General features: G+C 35.5%; 3 protein-coding genes across 8 annotated transcripts in view; 1 reads left to right on the top strand and 2 right to left on the bottom strand.

Annotated features, from left to right (window-relative positions):
* Nucleotides 1-48: 48 nt before the first annotated feature.
* Nucleotides 49-11,986, top strand: LOC100742870 (uncharacterized protein KIAA0513). Of its 5 annotated transcripts, none has more exons than XM_024368432.2 (10): nucleotides 49-226; nucleotides 4,893-5,164; nucleotides 6,029-6,312; nucleotides 6,618-6,659; nucleotides 8,125-8,229; nucleotides 8,589-8,749; nucleotides 8,856-9,042; nucleotides 9,498-9,720; nucleotides 9,792-9,886; nucleotides 10,279-11,986. In XM_024368432.2, the coding sequence occupies exons 2-10, from the start codon at nucleotides 4,893-4,895 to the stop codon at nucleotides 10,341-10,343; spliced, it is 1,434 nt and encodes a 477-aa protein (XP_024224200.1). In that variant the 5' UTR covers nucleotides 49-226; the 3' UTR covers nucleotides 10,344-11,986. The 5 variants fall into 5 exon arrangements, with proteins under 5 accessions (XP_024224200.1, XP_024224198.1, XP_024224199.1 ...); XM_024368430.2 differs by having other exon boundaries at nucleotides 4,890-5,164; XM_024368431.2 differs by having other exon boundaries at nucleotides 49-469.
* Nucleotides 11,987-12,083: 97 nt separating this feature from the next.
* On the bottom strand, nucleotides 12,084-15,049 carry LOC100741070. Its single transcript, XM_003490441.3, has 5 exons — nucleotides 14,812-15,049; nucleotides 14,632-14,752; nucleotides 14,006-14,154; nucleotides 13,792-13,938; nucleotides 12,084-13,709 (listed from the first exon to the last, which is right to left on the bottom strand). Exons 1-5 carry the CDS (start codon nucleotides 14,899-14,901, stop codon nucleotides 12,408-12,410), a joined length of 1,809 nt encoding a protein of 602 aa, XP_003490489.1. The 5' UTR covers nucleotides 14,902-15,049; the 3' UTR covers nucleotides 12,084-12,407.
* Nucleotides 15,050-15,724: 675 nt separating this feature from the next.
* LOC100742755 (LON peptidase N-terminal domain and RING finger protein 1) overlaps nucleotides 15,725-19,759 on the bottom strand; it is a 64,594-nt gene continuing 60,559 nt past the window's right edge. For both annotated transcript variants that reach the window (XM_012387029.3, XM_024368426.2), the window contains exon 9: nucleotides 15,725-19,682. In XM_012387029.3, the coding sequence (XP_012242452.1) occupies nucleotides 19,326-19,682 (357 nt within the window). In that variant the 3' untranslated portion in view covers nucleotides 15,725-19,325. The remainder of the gene's footprint in view (nucleotides 19,683-19,759) is intronic.

Genomic DNA, 19,759 nt, shown 5'->3' with positions numbered 1-19,759 from the left:
TCGCGCGGTACGCATGCGTACGCGCTAATCGGATCACATGTTGGAAGAGTAACGCAAGTCGAACGGGCCAGCCAGTGCAAGCAACTGCGCTACGTTCGGTGTGTACGACCGAAAGCTTAAGTAGTAACGGCGTAAAGAACCGTTCGTGATCAGACACGTGTTTCGAAGTGATCGCGGAGGGGAACCGCGTTCGATCAGCAGGCCTAATCGCTCGTGTTACCACACGGTATATTCTTCATTTATTAAATCGTTGAAATATTCGTCGGACACTTCATTAACGCAATGAAAACATCTTTGATGTGGGTGAACGACTAAGCTGTTTCGAACAATCCACTGTTTCTCTCCTTAAATCAATGTGAAGCTCTCGAAATCCTATCCTTTTTCATTTTCATTCATCACGCGCATCAGACATTCTTCTCATCCCCGTTGTTCATGGCGTGGATAATACTTCGCTGCAATTAGAGAAACAGTAAGTAATTGTTGTTTGATTGCAAATAGTCGATCATCGATGGTAGAACGCTTACTATGTTCGTTATTTAGCTGTTTAAACGAGATCGCGGTAGTTAAAGAGCCGCATTATGGTACACGATGAGTAGATCGAGCTTTGTGAACATATGTTTTCTGGAATCGTAAATCGAGCAATGGCCCGTATGGTGCGGAACAGCCCGGTATAGATAAAGCTGCATTGCGGCGATGTCCCTCCGGAGTGTACTCCTCGACGTGCTTTCATGCATTCGTGAAATCCTACGATCGTTTGTCCCTGATACAAATACGTTTGACGTAACGTTGAAGGTGAATCGACGAACGTTTCGTTCATTCGTATCGATCAACGACGTATAGCACCACTTGATCTATACGAATATTCTATAAATGAAACATTTATTGTTAGTACATTTTAAAATAGCGTTTAGTACTGCCTTATGCGTTTTAATTTACATTGTCTATGCCTGAACAGATTTCATTTAATTTTACTGGTCAAATTAAGGCGATATTTTATTGTTATTAACACGAAAATGGTTTACTTTATTTCGTCTTCTATTTATTAATTTCATTTTATTGCCATATGATGTGGTATTGATAGTTGAACAATTTCGAGATGCTCGGACAAAGGAAGCGTCGATCGAAGCATTGGTCAAATTACATCGCTCATACTCCGAGAACCTTGGCGTGCTTGTTGCTCGATATTACATCCGCTTCCACCCCCGCAATTCCTGCTGTCAGCGTAATTTCAAATTCTTGCGGCATCCAACTTTCGATGGAGATGTTGACACGATCGATGATCTACTTTCGCGTTCTGAAAGTGCTCTATCTTCTTTGTGGCATCATGATTTTCAAACAAACTTCACTCGACTGATCTATCAAAAGATACACAGGACGATAATAAAGAAAAGAAAAAAAGGACAGCGTTTAAGAATTTCTATTTTCTATAGACGACTCCATACAGATACAGATTTAAAGGAAAGATCATTTTCTCCGATGTATGAAATTTCCAAAATTCTGTTACACATCCCCTTCCTTATGGAACAAATTTAACAGCAAAGTAGAAAATTTGTTATCGTTTATCTTTGCAACAAAATGTCTTTACATTTAAGGCAACAACATTTTCTACAGATATCGAATATATATTCTTAATTATTGTTTTCTTTTTCTCTATATCATAAACTCCCTGCGATTCGTAACGTGTGCTACTATTAGCATCATTACGTTCTGAATAAATGGAAATCATTAAACATGTGAAAGATATTAAGCAAGCGATAGTTAATCAGTTTCCAGATGCGGTTTCGGTCAGAGTGAGCTATCAGCAAGGACATTCGCTATTATTTCGTATCACGACCGGTAACGGTAAAACGTCTCGTCCATTGTGTAACATCTGTGTATGCATATATAAATTTAATGAGAGCGTGATAAGGAGACTGGAGTAACAGATGGTTGCTGATCTTGCAAGCGCAACACCATAAATATTAAAGGTTAAATCATGCCACGTGTGAAACGTTAAGGATGAGAAAAAAGAAGTTTCCTTCGAAACTTTAAAACTGTATGAAGTTTTACGTAACTTTTATCGTCTCGCCTGTTCATTCGTATTTTCCCTCATTATACGGTTTCTATTTAGAATGAAATCTTACTTCCATTCGTAGAAGCAGAAATACGAGTATCTACTAACCAGAGGTAAGAGAGATACTAACGATAAGAACTGCTTGTGCAGATAATAAATACGTAATGTTCCTTTCTTTTACTATATACAAATATAGTTTTCCACTGTTTTCACAATGAAGAAGTGTATTAATTAAATCGTTTCGCAACATTTCATTAATTAAATTGTATTTTAAATCAAACGTGTAAAATCGAGTGTGTGATATAAAGATCAAAGATTGATTAAATAATTTTTATAGTACGTAGTACGAAATAATTTTGAATCGTATACTTCGATTGGTATAAATTTTCTCTTTGTGGAAAATCCGATTTCATAGGTTTCTATCAAACGTTTGAATCTTTCCACAAACTCCTGTACGTCATCAATCACTTTGAGAATATATTTACGTATTGATTACCGCAGAATAAATTGCATGAATTACTATATGATATGTACGTTTCGTATATCGATGCAATACATGTTACGAATAATAATAATAAAATAATTTATGATAAAAATATAAGCAGTCGATAGTACGACGTTTGTTTATATTTTACTTGTACATTTTTCTCCGTTTATCAAGCCGTGCACTTATTTTATTTATGTTTGCTCGCTTCACGTTTGAAGGTAATCTATCATGAATTTCAAACACATTTATATTTGCCCACGTGCATTTAGTTTGCTTGACGTAAATTCCTATTCAAAGACCTTCCCTTCTTGCAGAAATGATAAATACGTTTATCACCTTTGCACCGATACGACTGATAAAACGATGCTTGTCAATATTCAACATAATAATGTTTTTTTCAGTGTCACTTGTGCGAATTCATATGATACAACCAGGTGCTATTCCAAATAGGAAAATCAATAACACAAATTATTGATACCTGTGTACATATCGGAGCATAATTTTCCTTCAATGATGGATTTCGAGTGAATTTTTTACGGGATACGAAATTTCAATAACGATCGAATAATAAAAAAATATATTAAAAATAAATAACGATAGATTTTGCAATTTATTTGGAATACGTGTTGAATAATCATATTCGAAGAGTTACGTGATTTTCAATCATTAACATGGACACTATAAGAAAAAGTGTTGCAACCAAAAACTTGTTATTACGTAACTATACTAAAAAACATGGTTGCATGTTTAATATAATCACAAACAGTTATTACGTGGAACCTTGACACAAAATGTGAGAGAAATTCTGACAGCCATTAATAATACTCAAATTATTTTCTTTCTTTCGTTCTTAGCAATAGATAATTATTTTATACTTTTAATAATTCTTCTCCCCCGTTCCATTGTTTATAAATTACATACAATATCTCTTACTACGTTGATTTTGTAAATTCTGATATCATTGTGTTTACAAAAACAATGTTCGTTTAAGAATAATTTCATTAATCTCGAAAGTACGTATTTCATTCGTTACGAGCTGATCTTACATTTTTCGTACGAAAAGTTCAGCAAATGTTTTCCTGTCGACGTTTATCGGTTCGCGTACGATGCTCCGTACGTACCTAGTCGACCTACATACATTTTCAATGAGCTTTTCGCTGCTTGTCAAAATTCAAACAATGCTCATTAGGTGACAATTTTTGTCGAACAGAAGATAATACGCTCGCACAAAGTTGCAGATAACATATTCATGATTTGAGTCGCGAACTTTATTGCTCATTACGAACGCAGATGCTTTTCAATGATATTACGTCAAATTGACTGCAACACGGCTCGATAAAGGCAATGGATTCTTTTGATGATTAACGATCAACCATCTGGAAAACTGGTATTGATTAAAGTTTGTTACAATGTTCAAATTTAGACGAAGGGTTTTTTGAGTTGTTACAGTTTACCATATCGAATATAGAGAATGTATTCACGTGGTTAATGACACCAAATGGATGTAGATTAGTAACATAAATAGCGTTTTTAATTTCAACTTTATGTACTTGATACTATGTATTAGATTGTATTAGAAGTTTCTTTCGTTTTATGAGCAAATAATAGACGCACATCGTTTTTTGTTTTTGTCGAATTACGTACGATCCATTTTGTTATGTTGAGATAAACATCGCGACATTTCACAGACTTGGTTTCACGTTTACATGAAGGTGCACTGTTGTAAAAAACACGTTTACGAAAGAAAGACACTTTTTCGGACAACCTAATATTATTGTAAAATATTGTTATAAAACATCGCATTGTATCAGACATCAGAAGAACGAAGTACACGCTGTTAAACCTGTGGACAGAGCTGAAGAACTGTAATTTTCATGAAATTTGATATTAAATACGTAGAGTGTTTGCTGCAAAGAAACCTTTTTACTTCAAAATTTCAATAATTATCGAAAAACGTCCAAAAGAGAATCTGTTATTTATTTATTGGAAATAGACATTCGGATACTATCAAAGTCATTTATAATTCCATTTGTATGTACTTAATTTCGTCAATCCCAATACGTACGTGTTTCGCTTCAAATTCTTCTGGATAAATTTTTCTTCTAGTACCTTTCGTTCGTTCTAATTTGTAGTTTGCAGCCTGCGAAATTAAACTTCTGCAAAATTGAAGAAAAGAGAGTTTTCAGAAATTTACGAATACAGAAGCTGACTTGAAAAACAGAACGAAGGATAGTGAAAGTCGAAAGCACAAGCTTCCATCGTTATACTCGTTGGTAGAAGCTGAAGAATTGCAATTTGCATGAAGTCTAAATTAAATACTTACGACATTGTTGTACTTGTCTGTTACAGAAGATGGTGGATGTAACTACGGCTCTGCCATCCACCGGTGGAGCGTCCCTAATTGGACGCACCAGAGGTGCACTCAGATCCGTCAAGTCTGCGTTAGGAGGCAGCGGAGAGTATCTTCAGGGTTTGGGTAGCCGAATAGGATCCGTTCTAAGTAGCAGTTTAGAAGAAAGTGAATTGACCACGACGCCGTCGACGTCGCCATCTTCGCCACAAGCACCACCTCAGACTTCCAATCCGGAAGAACAGTTGGCTAGAAGAAAATTAAGGCTCCCAAGGTAAGCTCCTGTCTCGTGAATCTATTGCTAAATAATTCTACAGCAGCACGAATAAGATGTATTAGAGGTGTGAAGAGTAATTGGGCATCCTCTGAGCTTACTTTGATTTTATTAATCTTATTATACGTGAGAAATGAGAATATATTACGAGAAATATATATTTTCTTTTACTATTTAATTAATATACTTTAAGTTATGAGTTTGCGTATCGCTTACTATTGAAAAGTAATTACGAACGCTAATCAAACCTGTGCAATATATTTTCCTCGACTGCTTTGAGAATGTATTGCTCGTAAAATCTTCAGAGACACATATGAATAATAATTTTAAGAAACGTTCAGAATAAATGAAATGATATGAAGGTATTCTACTATTGAAATAAAATGTCACTCTTTTATCTATCCTATTTTCCCTTTAAGTGGTTTGCGCATTAACTGAAATGCAATTTACGATGCATAATAAATGATCGATAAGGTGCACTAGTTTCACGTACAAGAAAATTGGTTTGTTTATCGTTTCTTCTGTACGTGACGGTAACAAGTGACAGCTTGATAAGTATTGCGAATTTAATGTTTCATGCATTTCAAACAGTATCTTTGCTTTTAATCTTCTGAGAAAGTTGTCTTGCGTCAGAGAGACATTTTTTAATAAATTTCAAATAAAATTCTCGTGTATTTGCGTTTGCATTTTATATATTGTATATCGAGGTCATACGGATATCGATATTTTGGAAACTTCCGTTCATATTCCCGATAAATATTCTTGATATCTCTTAAACGTAAAATACCTTCGAGAAATATTCTCGATTTTTTTTTAAACGTAAAATATTCCTTGAAATCTCACAATTTCTTGTTTTATACGTAGGTTTGGTACAGGATTATCGTACGAAGACTACGAAGCAATCGCGAGGCATAAACTGGAGCGTCAGGGTAGCGCCAATATGTCGAGGTGTATGAGAAAATATCCTCCGGGTATGACCTACGAGGAAATAGCCTCGTCGAGATCAGCCGGAACCAAAAGACAAGAGCATAAAGTAGAGGAAGATAACAGCCCCGATAGGGACAGTGAAGAAAGCATAGAACCTCTTGAAGAAAGAGATATCAAGGCCACAGGGCCTGATCCTTTCGATAAATTGAACTACAGGGGAGGTGAGCAGCTACAAAAATATTCTCTACTTCGTTAAATATTATAAAAAAGATTGTATACACGAATGTTCATTAATTACGTATACTTATATATTTTTATGAATTCGGTGTAACATTGAAATTCCCTTCTTTCTAAAAGAATGCATTTTTAGTATTTTTTTTAATCCTTGAAGTAATATAGGTATCTGTTTCTCTAAATTTCGTTATTTCCGAAACGTTTATTTTCGCATGAAAATATATGTACAGTAAGTTTATTTTTAGAAAGAACGTTTTTATATAATATATTTTTGTTTCTCTTTGTCATGAAGCGAGGGCCCCGACCCGCTATCAGACGGTCGTTTTTCGTTTAGGTAAATGAACGTTGAATTGTATGTAAATGTGTATGTGAACCGTCACAGGTTTCGTTCGTTTCTCACAAATCCTCCATTTCCTTTCGGTGTTTTCACCGTATCGACAGTAAAGTTGCTATTGAAAGCAAGGACGAACCTAGGTTATTCAAACTAAGAGTAATACACGCTATTTGAATAATCGAATGACTTTATCTTCGTACGAGAACAGATCGATTATCATTTTCCTTTTTTTTTTTTTTGCGATTTGATTTCTTTTTCAAGAGATTACTTATTTTTAATTACTTATCTCGATTAAACAACAAATTTGTCGAATAAAAATATAACAATATCTTTCTGTCTCTCTTTCGTTTCCAATCTCTGCTGCGCAAGACTATTCTCAAATTTTCCATTAATCGATATTCCGATAATCGATCGTCCCGTTAATCGGCGTTCTGATAACGCAGGTTCCGCTGCACTTCAAACTGTTTTACGCTGTTTCGCGATTCATTTTGCACAATATGTATAAGAAATATACGAAACACGAACGAATAACTGACATATCGCAACTTTTCTGTCGGTACAAAAGCAATAATGCAAATAGATCCCTGGCTCCTACAGTTTTGTGTTTCTTGATGGAAAATCGTATCGTTGTACGCTTTCACGTGAACCTTCCTGTGTGTAAATATTTGGTGTCATTTGATATAAGAACTTAGACAGAACCTCGTACGTGCTTTCTAGTTTCCCAGATAAAACTGAGTTTTGACTTTGATAAATTCTGAATATATTAACATTCCAATGAAAATAGGAGATAATGGTTTCCTTTGTAAATTTAGTTACCGAATATATATTATTTAATAATTAATAATTGTTTATTACTCAAGCTTTACCTAAGATACATAATAATCATAGAATATATTTTCTAACGTGTTCTACTTTAAAAAAAATCGTTTATTAGAAACTTCTGAACCTATCTATTAATACATTTTCTTTGCCTAGAATTTACATTTTATTATCCACGATAAAAGATAAAATCTGCTATGTAATTTTGATAGGAAATTTAATAAAAGTATCTCGAGAAATAAACCAAAGAGACCTTCGTTCGTAATTAATTGTGAAAGTGCGTCTACAATCCTGTTACTTACACGTATTAAATTAAAACACCATCTAACCCAATTGAAACTTAATTGCCTCTTTATTGTGTACCTTTGTATGACTTACCTCTCTGAAATTTAGCTTGTTCGATCAGGTTTAATCCCTATAGTACACCTGTATAGTATATCTGATTACAATTTCTGATAGTACGATAGCATCACTGTATCATCCCTGTGTGTTCCCTGTCTCAAATATTAGATTAGACGTATTCTCAGAGGTGTTGAAGCAATACAATAACGTGGTACACGCACCAGTCTCGAGTATTAATTAGGGGAGCCGTAGATTAACGCTTCCACCAGATTAGGCGATTGTTTCCTGTAGAATATTATTTCAGATATGCCGCCTTGTAGCAGCGACTCTATGAGCGATCAGGATGGTTACGGACCTAGTACGAGTTTAGACTCGAACATGGACGGCCGTAGATTATGGCAGAGATCAGGTAAAATTTATTTGAATACTAACCTGTTGATCTGGTCATCTGTTAACCAGAAATTTCTATAACATTGTAGAATTAAAAGTTAGCAAAGACAGATCTCCATCGAATAGGATGTTTTTAATAATTCTTTCAAGCATAAATGTAATTACAATTTATAATTCGGTATAAATATAATTTATACTATAATGTATATACAGTAGACGAGTTAAAATATAGAGAAGCCATGAATAAAGAAATTATTATATCTAAGAAATTGGGAATTCGAGCGATGAGTTAACTTATTTTCGTACCAAGGTTTACGAGTTAATTATCCGAATAATTTGAAATTTAAATAAGAAATAATTTTGGGTCTTGTGATTTAGGTTCGTCGGGATCTGTCCAATCTTGGGCTTCTAGTTTATCAGCTGATAGTCAATCTGAGGAAGCTGCGGCGGATTTTATGAAAGCTTTTGTACCTCTTTTATTCGATGCACCGAATAGCATCGATCAGGAGCAAAAAGCAAGTTTCGGGCAAATGGTTCTTGTACGTGTTCAAATCTATTACGTGTATACATATTATCTGTTAAATTTTGTATAAATACAATGGTAGTTAAAGAAAAGGAATAACGTGCCGATTTCATTTCACACAGACAGAATCCGGTAGAATATGGTTCTCCAGAGTGGTGAACGCGAGGAGAGCACGCCCCTGTGTAACAGAAGCATCGTTTTATTCTTTAGCTCAACACTTTGCGGTGGCTCTTTTCGAATGTCACGAGGCGGATGATTTCGCACCTGCCAAAAGTCTCATGAACATGTGCTTTACTTTTTACCACGAAGGTATCTAGATCTGTCTTTTATGTAATTTTCTATACTGCAGACAGTGTAGATTACGAATAGTGAACGTCGCAATTATACATTTCATATATATCAAAATATACGTTGCAATTAATTTAATCGGATTTAATTAGTCGAAGAGTCAAGATTGCAGCCATATCGCGAATACTTGTATATATACAAGTATTATACTTGTATCTATACTGCAGACAGCGTAGATTACGAATAGCGAACGTCGCAATTATACATTTCATATATATCAAAATATACGTTGCAAATAATTTAATCGGATTTAATTAGTCGAAGAGTCAGGATAGCAACCATATCGCGAATACTTGTACTTGTTGTTGAATTTTCTATACTGCAGACAGCGTAGATTACGAATAGTGAACGTCGCAATTATACATTTCATATATATCAAAATATACGATACAATTAATTTAATCGGATTTAATTAGTCGAAGTGCCAGGATTGGAGCCATATCGCGAATACTTGTACACACATTTGCGAGTACAACCCATATGGACGTCAATGAGATTCTGGACGGCGGCTTTCTTCGACGCGGTTCAATGTGAAAGAGCTTCGAGGCCAGTTCCTCCGAGGCCTGAGTCTCTGGATCAGGAGGCCATCGCCATCGAGGATCGAAAGTTTCAGGCTAATATCGTCTTTGGACAATTAGGGTAAACAGATTCGACAGAATGTTCGATGAACTCGTGTTTTATGTTACCTTTAAACAATTTCGTTTTTTCAGGACGTTCACGTGTAACATGCACGCCTTTGGCCTGTCACGTACTCTGTGTCTAGAATTTCTTAGGAAGCAATGTGTAATCGCTAATCTAACGAAAGGTAAATTCATCAATTAATAACAACAACGTAGAATCAAAGGACGCTCATTATGAGTACTCTTTATCTGAATTCTAACTTTACAAATACCTGAGGTGTATACTTTGTGCAATTATCGCTTTGACATTATTATGCTTTGAAGTATTACTATTAATAGTACTAAATACCGATGTATGTATGTGTATACTATCTATTATTACTATAGCATATTACTGTACGTACACGAGTATTTAATAGCCACGATATTAGACGTCAAAGCTATACGACAATGTAGTAGTACGTATTACTATATATGCGTGCTGCTTTATGATAAATAAAATAAAAAATTACTTCTTTCTTTCTGTTCTTCGTAAAAATAGAATATTTTTTTTTAAACAGAATGTACATATTTACAGAGCAAGAAAAGATGCTTCGTGACAACATAGAGAGAATGTTCGACGAGACCGAGCCCTGGCGGTAGTTTTGCTGAACATGAATCTAAGGATCCATGGAAACACTTTGTTGAAAAGGTATCTACTTATCGAACTGCGATTCGCAGGAGAAAATCGTTGCAAAATTGTCAATTAAAATACCGAATTCAGTGGAGTATAAATGAACAAAGATGTCAATTTTATCATACAACAAACACCAAAACAAATGCGGTTGTGATACCATCTGGCGCAGCTAAACTCAGCGATATATGTAAATTAATGAATTTAAGCTGTATACTGTTCCTACCATTAACTAAACAGAACTTGTAAATCGAATTCTACGAAGACGAGAATCTCCGTGAAACTGTGAGAAGGATTTCGCGATTGTAATAAATTTGCTGCAATTAAAAATGATTTGCTATATTTAAATATTAAAATAATTCTATTATTATTATTATTATGTTGTTGTTATCATTGTTATTATTACGGAATCATACTTGCGATTTTGTTTCTAAGTAGTCTCCGAAAATTTCAAATTTCTTCTTCTAGTTCCGATAGGTTAAATCTCTGTAAATATACATATTATAAACAACGTATTCTCGATTTCTCCGTGAAAGTTGAAACGAAATTGTTGAATTTGCTTAGTTTATTTGTCAGGCTTCGATGTCCAAATCGAACTTAAGTCATAAGCGTAAACGGACAATAAATTACGTGGACGAATTCGTGTGATATTGATAATCGGTTTGTAGCGATGATCGACGTGAACGTTATTTCTGTACGGGCAAAGGGAAATTTCTGTAAATTTCGTGATCTTTAAAGGAGATTGCCAAGAGCGCGACATTTGCGTAGCGAATTTTTTCAAGCAACACGTTAACGACAAAAGTCTATTGAAAGCAAGACACTTTTAATGTGGATATATCGCTTGTTTTATAAATTCAAATAGCATTTCTATATGTTAAAAAATATCGGAGCTTCCTTGCACGCACACAACTGAACTAATATCATTAGATCGTAATACCGTTAGATCGTCCTACTATATGAAAAATGATAGGCTCGTAAAAAGAGATATTTATGATCTAGAACTTGCAATCTATCAATTTACTAATATTACCTATTAGGTGATAAATAATTGTATTAGTTGACAATATTATTATACTTGAACTGACATTACAAAAAAAGCTGAAGATGAAAAGCTGTAAAACCTATACGAGTACAGAAGCTTATAATTTACTACTTGTCACTTGTGAATTCACTGATGTAATATAGCTAAATTGTGCAAGAAAGCTCGGATCATAGTTAGCAGAGTATCCATAGGCGACGCTCGTAGAACGTTTGGTGAAAAATGTTAGCAGATTTCTCAGTTAAAGATCGCTGATTCTATTCTAGAGTAATAATGTCGCAACTGACGATGAAACGCGTTAGAATGTGAAGATACTTCTCGCTTTAAAATTAATCATACGTTCAGACTACTTTACACACGCTATCTTGTATAATTTCTTTTATAGATCTTTATGCGTAGAACAAGCTGCTAAAATTTCGTTCGACGATAACTCATGTAAGTGTGTTTGTATTTAAAAAGACATATCATTAAATACAAGCATCGCTGGATAATTATTTTGTATATCTGTCCGCATTTCCATTGAAATTGTTAATGCGAGGAAAGATAATAACTAATAAATTTCTTCAACATTGAGATGATTTCTTATGAAAACCGTTTACTTTTACCAAAAACATCAAAGTTCGATACTATAATAAAACTAAATTGACTTACCACGCTGGTCTTAAAATCTCATAGAGGCAAATACGTATAATTTAGCAATTCGGATAATCAGTGAGATTCGATGTTAATTGCTTCGAATATAGTAATATTTTTCAAGTTAAATGCATTGTAAATAAGAAATCATAATTTCTTCCTATTCTATCGTAACACGCTTATAAAAATTCTCTCGTCTTGAAATCATATTATTTGCCGTGTAACAGATTATCGCGTGGTACAATGCTTTTAGACATGTATTTTAGCTTTCGCTAATATTTATTTTACCAAACATATACACGTACAGTTGTTACAATTTAAAAAATATTCTCCGGAGTAACACGACGACAGTGAACACACATCAATACTTGTAAACGTTATCGATCATTTTCCTCGATTCGTATCGATTTACCTCAGCCGTTGAGTTAGAGCTCACGCTTTTACCACGCAAACTTTTCATTCCCAGCGAACGTAGAATGCTCATCTTATCCACTTCCTTTCCAGGAGGCGATTTCTTCTGTTCTTTATTCCTTGGCGTTGGATATTTGTTATAAATTCCATATCTTTCAAAATGTTCTGCCTTCTCCTCTGGCACGATAACGTTACGATTCTTATTTAACTCTGTCGATTTTTTCAATTCTGAATTCAACGACATTAGAGCATAATCGGGCGAGACGGATCCATACGATAGTTCGCCTTTGTTGGCAGAATCTATCGATTTCGCGGTGACGGGCTCGGATTTCTCCGATAATCGATCAAGAGCCGCTTTAACGTGACCACTCTTCAAGGCTCTCGGATGGTCTGTCATCTTGCGACTGATCTCTTGCGTGGTCGTGTCACCGCAGCAAGATTTCGTCTTTTCGATACAACTGAAGTTATAATCGAATATACTTCTTGGACTACGAATGTTTTTCAAGCTAGCCTGGATCAGATCTACCAGATCGAAACTGTCATCCTTGATAGGACAATGATCGTTCAAAAGATCAGCGCTCGTACTCAAGATCGTAGACTTGCTATGACCGATTTTCTTCGTTTTCCCCCTGGATTTTGGTTTAACTTGCACCTCCTGGATCGGACGCGCAGCTGGTTTCTCAGTTTTATTCACCTTCGGTGTCGTTGAACTTTTCGATTTAACGTTATTTAATTTCTCCTCCAGCGTTTTGAGACTTATGCTACTGGCCTTCGTGTCGATCTTTCTAGCCATTTTATTCTGAACTTTGCTCGATTTCGTTTCTGCAACTTTGTTACCCATCGAATCTTTGCTGTCCACTTTGGCATTGACCTTAGTAGCGACCGAGTAATCTTTCAGCGCCTTTATATTCTTCTGTCCGGTTACTTGCAGCGATTTAATGGCAGAAGTTCTCCTCTCTGAGATTACTTTTTCTTTATCGATTGTAATTTCGTTAAGACGATTGTCGGACGATTTTCTCGAAACAGAGTTCTGCGCGTTCCTTCTACGAGATACTTCAGCCGTTTTCTTCGTCTGATTTTCTGGCGGAACGATCTTCGATGTTAGTTTGGTATTCGAACCAGAGATTTTCATGGGATTTTCGATTTTTTGATACGCTTTCGGTGAATTCTCCGATCTCGCATTCACTTTCGGTAAATTTTCAATTTTTGGGTTTGCTGGTCTTTGTTTTGCGTTTAAGCGATTTCGGAGCATCTGGAACAACCGATCGTTGCATCGATGATAAATCAAAGATGAATATCGCGCGCTTCAAAATCGGTAACAATGACAAGATTACTTTTTGATCGTGGGTTGATTCTTGCGCTTGAGCCAATTGGAACAATTGTTTCCAGTTATACGTGGTATTAGATCCGTCGTATCTATTCCTTGTTAGTGGTCTGTATTTTTTGTACAGTGTTTGCCACACGCAATTGTCATCGAAGATCTAAATATTTTGGAAGGAAGAAGCAGAAAGGGTAAGGCTGAATATCAATTTCTTTGATTTCTGTTACCTCTTTAGAGACACGCGACAGGGATATTAATTTGACGATGTCTTGTACCGAAAGATATTTGATTAATTTATTAATCAGACACCTTGGCAATGTCAATAACGTGTTTCTCCCGGAAGTGATGTTTCTTACGTGCTTTAGCAAATATTCGCCTAAAATATCGTATATAAATGGTAATACATAGAATTGGAACGACATGGAAAATTAAACTAGTGAAAATAAAATAGAAAATTAATGTAGTGAAACTAATATTTTGTAAAGAATTGTCAAAAAAGAAAAACCGAGGCAAGAAGCATTTTACTTTACCTTAATTCGCCGCTTTTCAAACGTTGAAAAAGTCGAGCGATCGAATAATATCAATTTAAACTTAAGTGACATCTTCACGAACGATTCAATGAAAAATTTCACGCTCCTAACCCAATAAATATATTCAACGTATACGAATATCAAAGTCAAACGTTCAAAAGCGTCAAAAAAAATGAAAAAACTAACAGAGTATTTACAGAGAATAAAATATTTTTTAATGAATTGTTCTTTCAAGAGCTACTAAACGTATCAGATAAACATTAAATGTTAAATGACAAATTTTCCGCAAAAAGTTACTCAATAATGATTTCTCGACTGTGTACCAAAAATACGTCGAATTTCGTCCTGCAATCGATGGTCTTGCTTGAAATCAACGAAACCGGAGGTTCGTACGATGGGTGTTTTGTGAGGACCGTGCGAGATTCGCCAAAGATAGAGTGTCACCTGCAAAAGGAGCGAAGTTACGAGGCAGAATCGCGAGAACGCGATTTATTCGTCAGCACCTGGTCGTCCAACACTCTTAACCCGTAATAATCTCTGCTTGGTGAAGGCGCTACCGAATACTTTTCCAGGTATTCGAGCTTACCGCTCATACTCGACGTGTCCAAATCCGAAAAGCCACCGCGTTCGCCCTGAAGCTGCTTCGTAATTGACACTTTGTCACGAGTAAAGTTGCAGTCAGAAATAACAATAAAATGAAATTAACCAAAACCAGTTCTTTTCCTCGTGTTTCTACCCAAAGAAAAGATATATCTATCTGGCGATATTTTTAAAAGATTTGTTTGACGAGGTGATAAGGAAACAGAAACTTTTCGTTGGAAATATTCAAGTAATTTATTTATTTTGTTTCATCTTATCTCGTTTTATTCGGTTCTTCTAATTTCTGTAAATAATGTTTCGTAAGGAAAGTGAAGAAGATTTTTCGTTTCTCGCGTTTTATTATTTTCGAGAATTATTGATCAGTGATATCCCATGAAATGTATTCACGTGAAGATTATTTCCAGAAATCTTGTTATTCTTCTTTTATAATCTCTTTTTCTCTTTAAATCAGTCAATCAATGTCATACCGATTATAAGGTTATAGGCGACATTTCGTTCGGGCAGAAATTCGGCCTACGTTGAAAGTCGAACAAACCAGGTCAAGGTAAAACAAAGTATCCTCGAAACATTTTGATTTCATCGATATTTTTATTACAATAATTCCATATGAAGAGATGAAGATAAATATAGAAATGTCGAAGTAAAAATGGAAAGTTGCGTGACATTACATACTATTTTGTAATATTATGTTATAACAATATACAATAGGTAGGCTATACGGTAATATCACAATGCATGATTCACAACTTCGTAAAAGTCTAGAGAAGAGAATATAAATTTAAAGATACCAGGGACACACCATCTCTGCCCCTTCGATTTTTTTTTTCTTGAAGACGAAACGTTACATTATTATTATTATTATATCGATTAGAAAACGTGCGATGAAAAAAGTTGTTCTCCTCTTATTCTTCCACATCTTCGTCTTCGTCTTCTTCTTCTTCTTCTTCTTTTTCTTCTTCTTTCATACTCACACATACACACATTCTCGAGTGAGAGAAATTGGAAATATATTACGTTAGGTGTATGCGTATCGAATAATGCCAATTTCGCAGTCAATTGTCGTTATTCGCTTTCGATAATATTATTATCGACGATACTAAAAGCTAATAGTGGTGTACTCGCTTCATAGTGATAGTACTCTTCTTAATTTGTAATAATAATTAGAATAATCATAATAGTAATAATAATAATATTAATTCACGATAACAATAAGAATAATCAATTATCATGGACAACAGACGCGTATGATTCTTTTCTTTCTTTTTCATATTTTCTTATTCTCATTTCTTCGTTTCTTCTGTACGTTTGATTGCATGACTGATATGACGTTCCCTAGCTCTTCCGATGATCGTTATATGTGTCTCTCGAATGACATTTAAAAAATCGCATGAAAATAAATTACTATACGCTACCGTAGTCGAGAAGTCTTATGAGCGACGGAATAAACTTAAAGGCTCGTATTCATAACACTGTATTATTACTAAACGATACGCCTTTGTTTCACGGGCAGTTCGCCACTATTGGAAAACCACGTTGGAAATTAATCGTTAAAAATATTATACTCTTGAATATACTCTTCAATTATCGTGCAACGACAGAATAATTTTCAGCTTGGACGCAAATTACAGTTTACTCGATGAGAATAGTTGTGATTATCAACGTTACGCTTCTAATTTTGATTAAGAGATAATTATCAATTCTCAACGATTGCTTATAGTATATAGATCCTCTTTTTAGAATTTCAATCTTTTTCGACAGATTTTTATAAATATAAATCGTTACGTTAAAAACATCAACGACGAGATATTGGAAGAAGATTTAATCGAAAGAATTTCCTATTAATATTTATGATAGATTATATTCGTTTTCTTCTTCCTCTTTTTTCTTTTTTGTGGAAAGAAAAGGAGTATAGTTTGTTCTATTAGAGCGTTCTGAATACAGGCCGGACAGTATAAAAAATTGAGTTTCGTGCCACATGAAGAGCGCTTTGCCACATAAACTGGTCGTTGTTGTAAATTCCTTTTCAACAAGTATGGCTCATTACGAGAAGCTGAGTGAAAATAGAACGTTCCACCTAAAATTTCTCGTTTCTCCGAATTTAACATCACCTAGATCTAACTCGATCGCTATATTTATCAATTTTCCTCGGTATCTATCACCATGGGACGCGTAAAAACATTTCAGTTATCAAACATCATTGGACCCATTAAACGTTAATATAAGTGCAAACAGAATATATGACTCATAATAATTAAAAGATCATTTATTCAAATGGCTCTAATCTTGAATAAAAATTCTATAAGTTTCAAATTATATTAAACTTATTTAGTTTTCTTTCTTTTCGTCAATGAAATTTGTTTCGTTCTGTAAAATTGTAATTATAGTTTTATACTCGGGCACATGATCCTTTAATTATTTCAAGCAACACATTCGTGCTATCTTTCTCAACGTATGTCAAAGTTTGTCAAGTACAGTTTGCTTACTTCTGATTTAGATACTAGAAAAATTCATTTTGCATAGAAAGAAAAATACGCTGAAAAAAAAATTATTCGACTTTCGTAAATATCAAAGACAAAAGCTCTTCACGCCCCAAAGCTCAAGATTGGCCAATTCGAACGAGCTAAAACTGGATGCGCGCACGACAGAGTCTAAAACACGCCGCTCTAACCGTGCGTACATCCGACGAACGTTTTGTACTCAGCAAACTCACGACGAAATACATATGTACGTCTCGCTTCTCGTTCTATCATTGTACCATCGTTATGAGTATATATTCGCGCGATTCGTTTCGAAGATAAAAAGTTCTCGTCGGGTACGAACAACATAAGCGTAAACGACGACGAAGTGCGTACCTCTGATTGCAACGTATAATATGCTCATGTATACATAAATGTGTGTGTATACATATAGATGTATGTATATATAATATTATCTGGAAGAACAGATTTGCGTATTGCAATAGCGCGAAGAACACGGTCACGCCTTACCGAGGTAAACGATATCCCTCCTTTCGTCTTGGATATGTGACTCTATCGTCTACTTTGGTCGATTCATCGATGATTGGCTAAGAGTTTGAACATCCTCGATTCGATATTCCTATCGACGCTAACGACGAGTTTCGAATATAAAACGTGTATTTGTGAGAACCGATCGGCTATCGATAGTCTAGCTAATTTTGTAATAAATATCGAGAATATGATGATCTTGCGTTATAGCTTGCCCGAAATTAACTTATCGTTCAAAAAGTAGGAATGAGTCTCACCGTATTGTTTGACAGGTTCCGTGTCAGCTACACTATCGATGGCACGCGACAGATACGAAAGACAAAGGCTAATAATTTTTAATTTATTGCTAATAGGTAGATTTAAAAGTTAGGTAAGTTTAGAAAAGGTTAAAAGATTAGGAATTGCTTACTATCTATAACTAAATTTCCTAGTATAATTTTACCAGATGATACTGAAATTGTCGTACAGCACGGAACGTGTCAACTCTGTGTTATTTGGTCTATTTCAAAGAGACCAGTGAGAAATCAGTGCTGTCAAGGAACTGAAGCGAAAGCTGTCACTTCGTTCGTTGCTTCTCCCTTGTTATATGCAGTATAGGAACAATAACTGACACCATGTTACACGTATCGTAATGCATACTAGTAAGTATAATCGATTCTCTTAAGGGCATACTGATTTTTACGCGTAGAGAAAAATACGAACAAGTTTCGTTCATCGACAGCACCGGTCCAGCTACACCGTCATCAATCTCTTGTCAGAAAACACAAACGTCACAAAATATGCGTCGAAGCACGTAGCGAGATTGTAAAAGAGCGGGTTGCTTGTAATATTGCTTAGAGTAATCACACGCACGATCGAATTAATTCTGGACGAGCTGTAACGCGCAAATCGACGAGATCAATTTCTTCGTTTACATCTCTCGCTTCAACCCCCCGTTCTAACTAGGTTCCGTTAGTGGAACGTAACGACTACTCGAATGACAACGATGTTACCCTTTGTTCGATCCTAGTCTCGCTTCTTCTAATTGCACCATCATCGTTCCGTCGATAAGGCGCTTGGCTGTGTAAGTTTAACGAGTACCCAATAAAGAGAGAAAGAGAGATAGTACTCGAGTTAAAACGCAACTAACGGGGTTAAGTATAAGAAGAAAAGTGGGGGAATCGATGCACACGGAGAACCTGGTTGCCGATCGACCGAGCTACAGGTTTTCCTCACCTCACTTCCGGATATAATGCGTGTATATTAAATACCGAGTAAAAAGTAGTAATCTTCGATAAGCTATTCTCCAAGTACTTTGTACATCGAATGAAAGTCGAATCTGATTAAATCACCATCTCATGGCGAAATGATCTGAACGAATTGTCCTGAGAGGACATCTTTCCAATTTCTTCTTATCCTTTGTTCTTTTAACGTTACTGTACCACCGAGACTGTCGTGTCTGCGAGGCCACCCTCGTCTCGACATATGCTGGATGAAGTGGTGGTTTCTTCCGATGGAGCAGGGGCGACAGTTAATTGCCTTTGCTCCATATGATCGAGAGTCTTTTCGATAGCCCTTAATCTCTTCTCCAGACTCGTCGTACCGAGAATTCCCACTTGCAGCTGGGGACCAAGCGGTAAAATCGCCAACAACCACCAGGTCCACGATGGACCGTCCGGCAAGCGCGGCCAATCTTCTTCGGTGTCTGGCATTCGACCGAATACTCGTTGTATTTCTAATTGCTGGGACAATGGCACCGTGTCCCACCATCTTCTTCCTTTCGTTCTCACCTGGAAATATTAAGTTTCAGTAAGCAGAGGCAGTCTATTTTTATCGTTTATAAAATCCTAATTGCCACGATCTATAT

This window comes from Bombus impatiens, unplaced genomic scaffold (genome assembly GCF_000188095.3).
Source record: "Bombus impatiens unplaced genomic scaffold, BIMP_2.2 scf_0442, whole genome shotgun sequence".
Taxonomy (NCBI): Eukaryota; Metazoa; Arthropoda; class Insecta; order Hymenoptera; family Apidae; genus Bombus; species Bombus impatiens.
The sequence above is the reverse complement of the archived record's forward strand: the minus strand, read 5'-3'. Positions and strand labels throughout refer to the sequence as shown.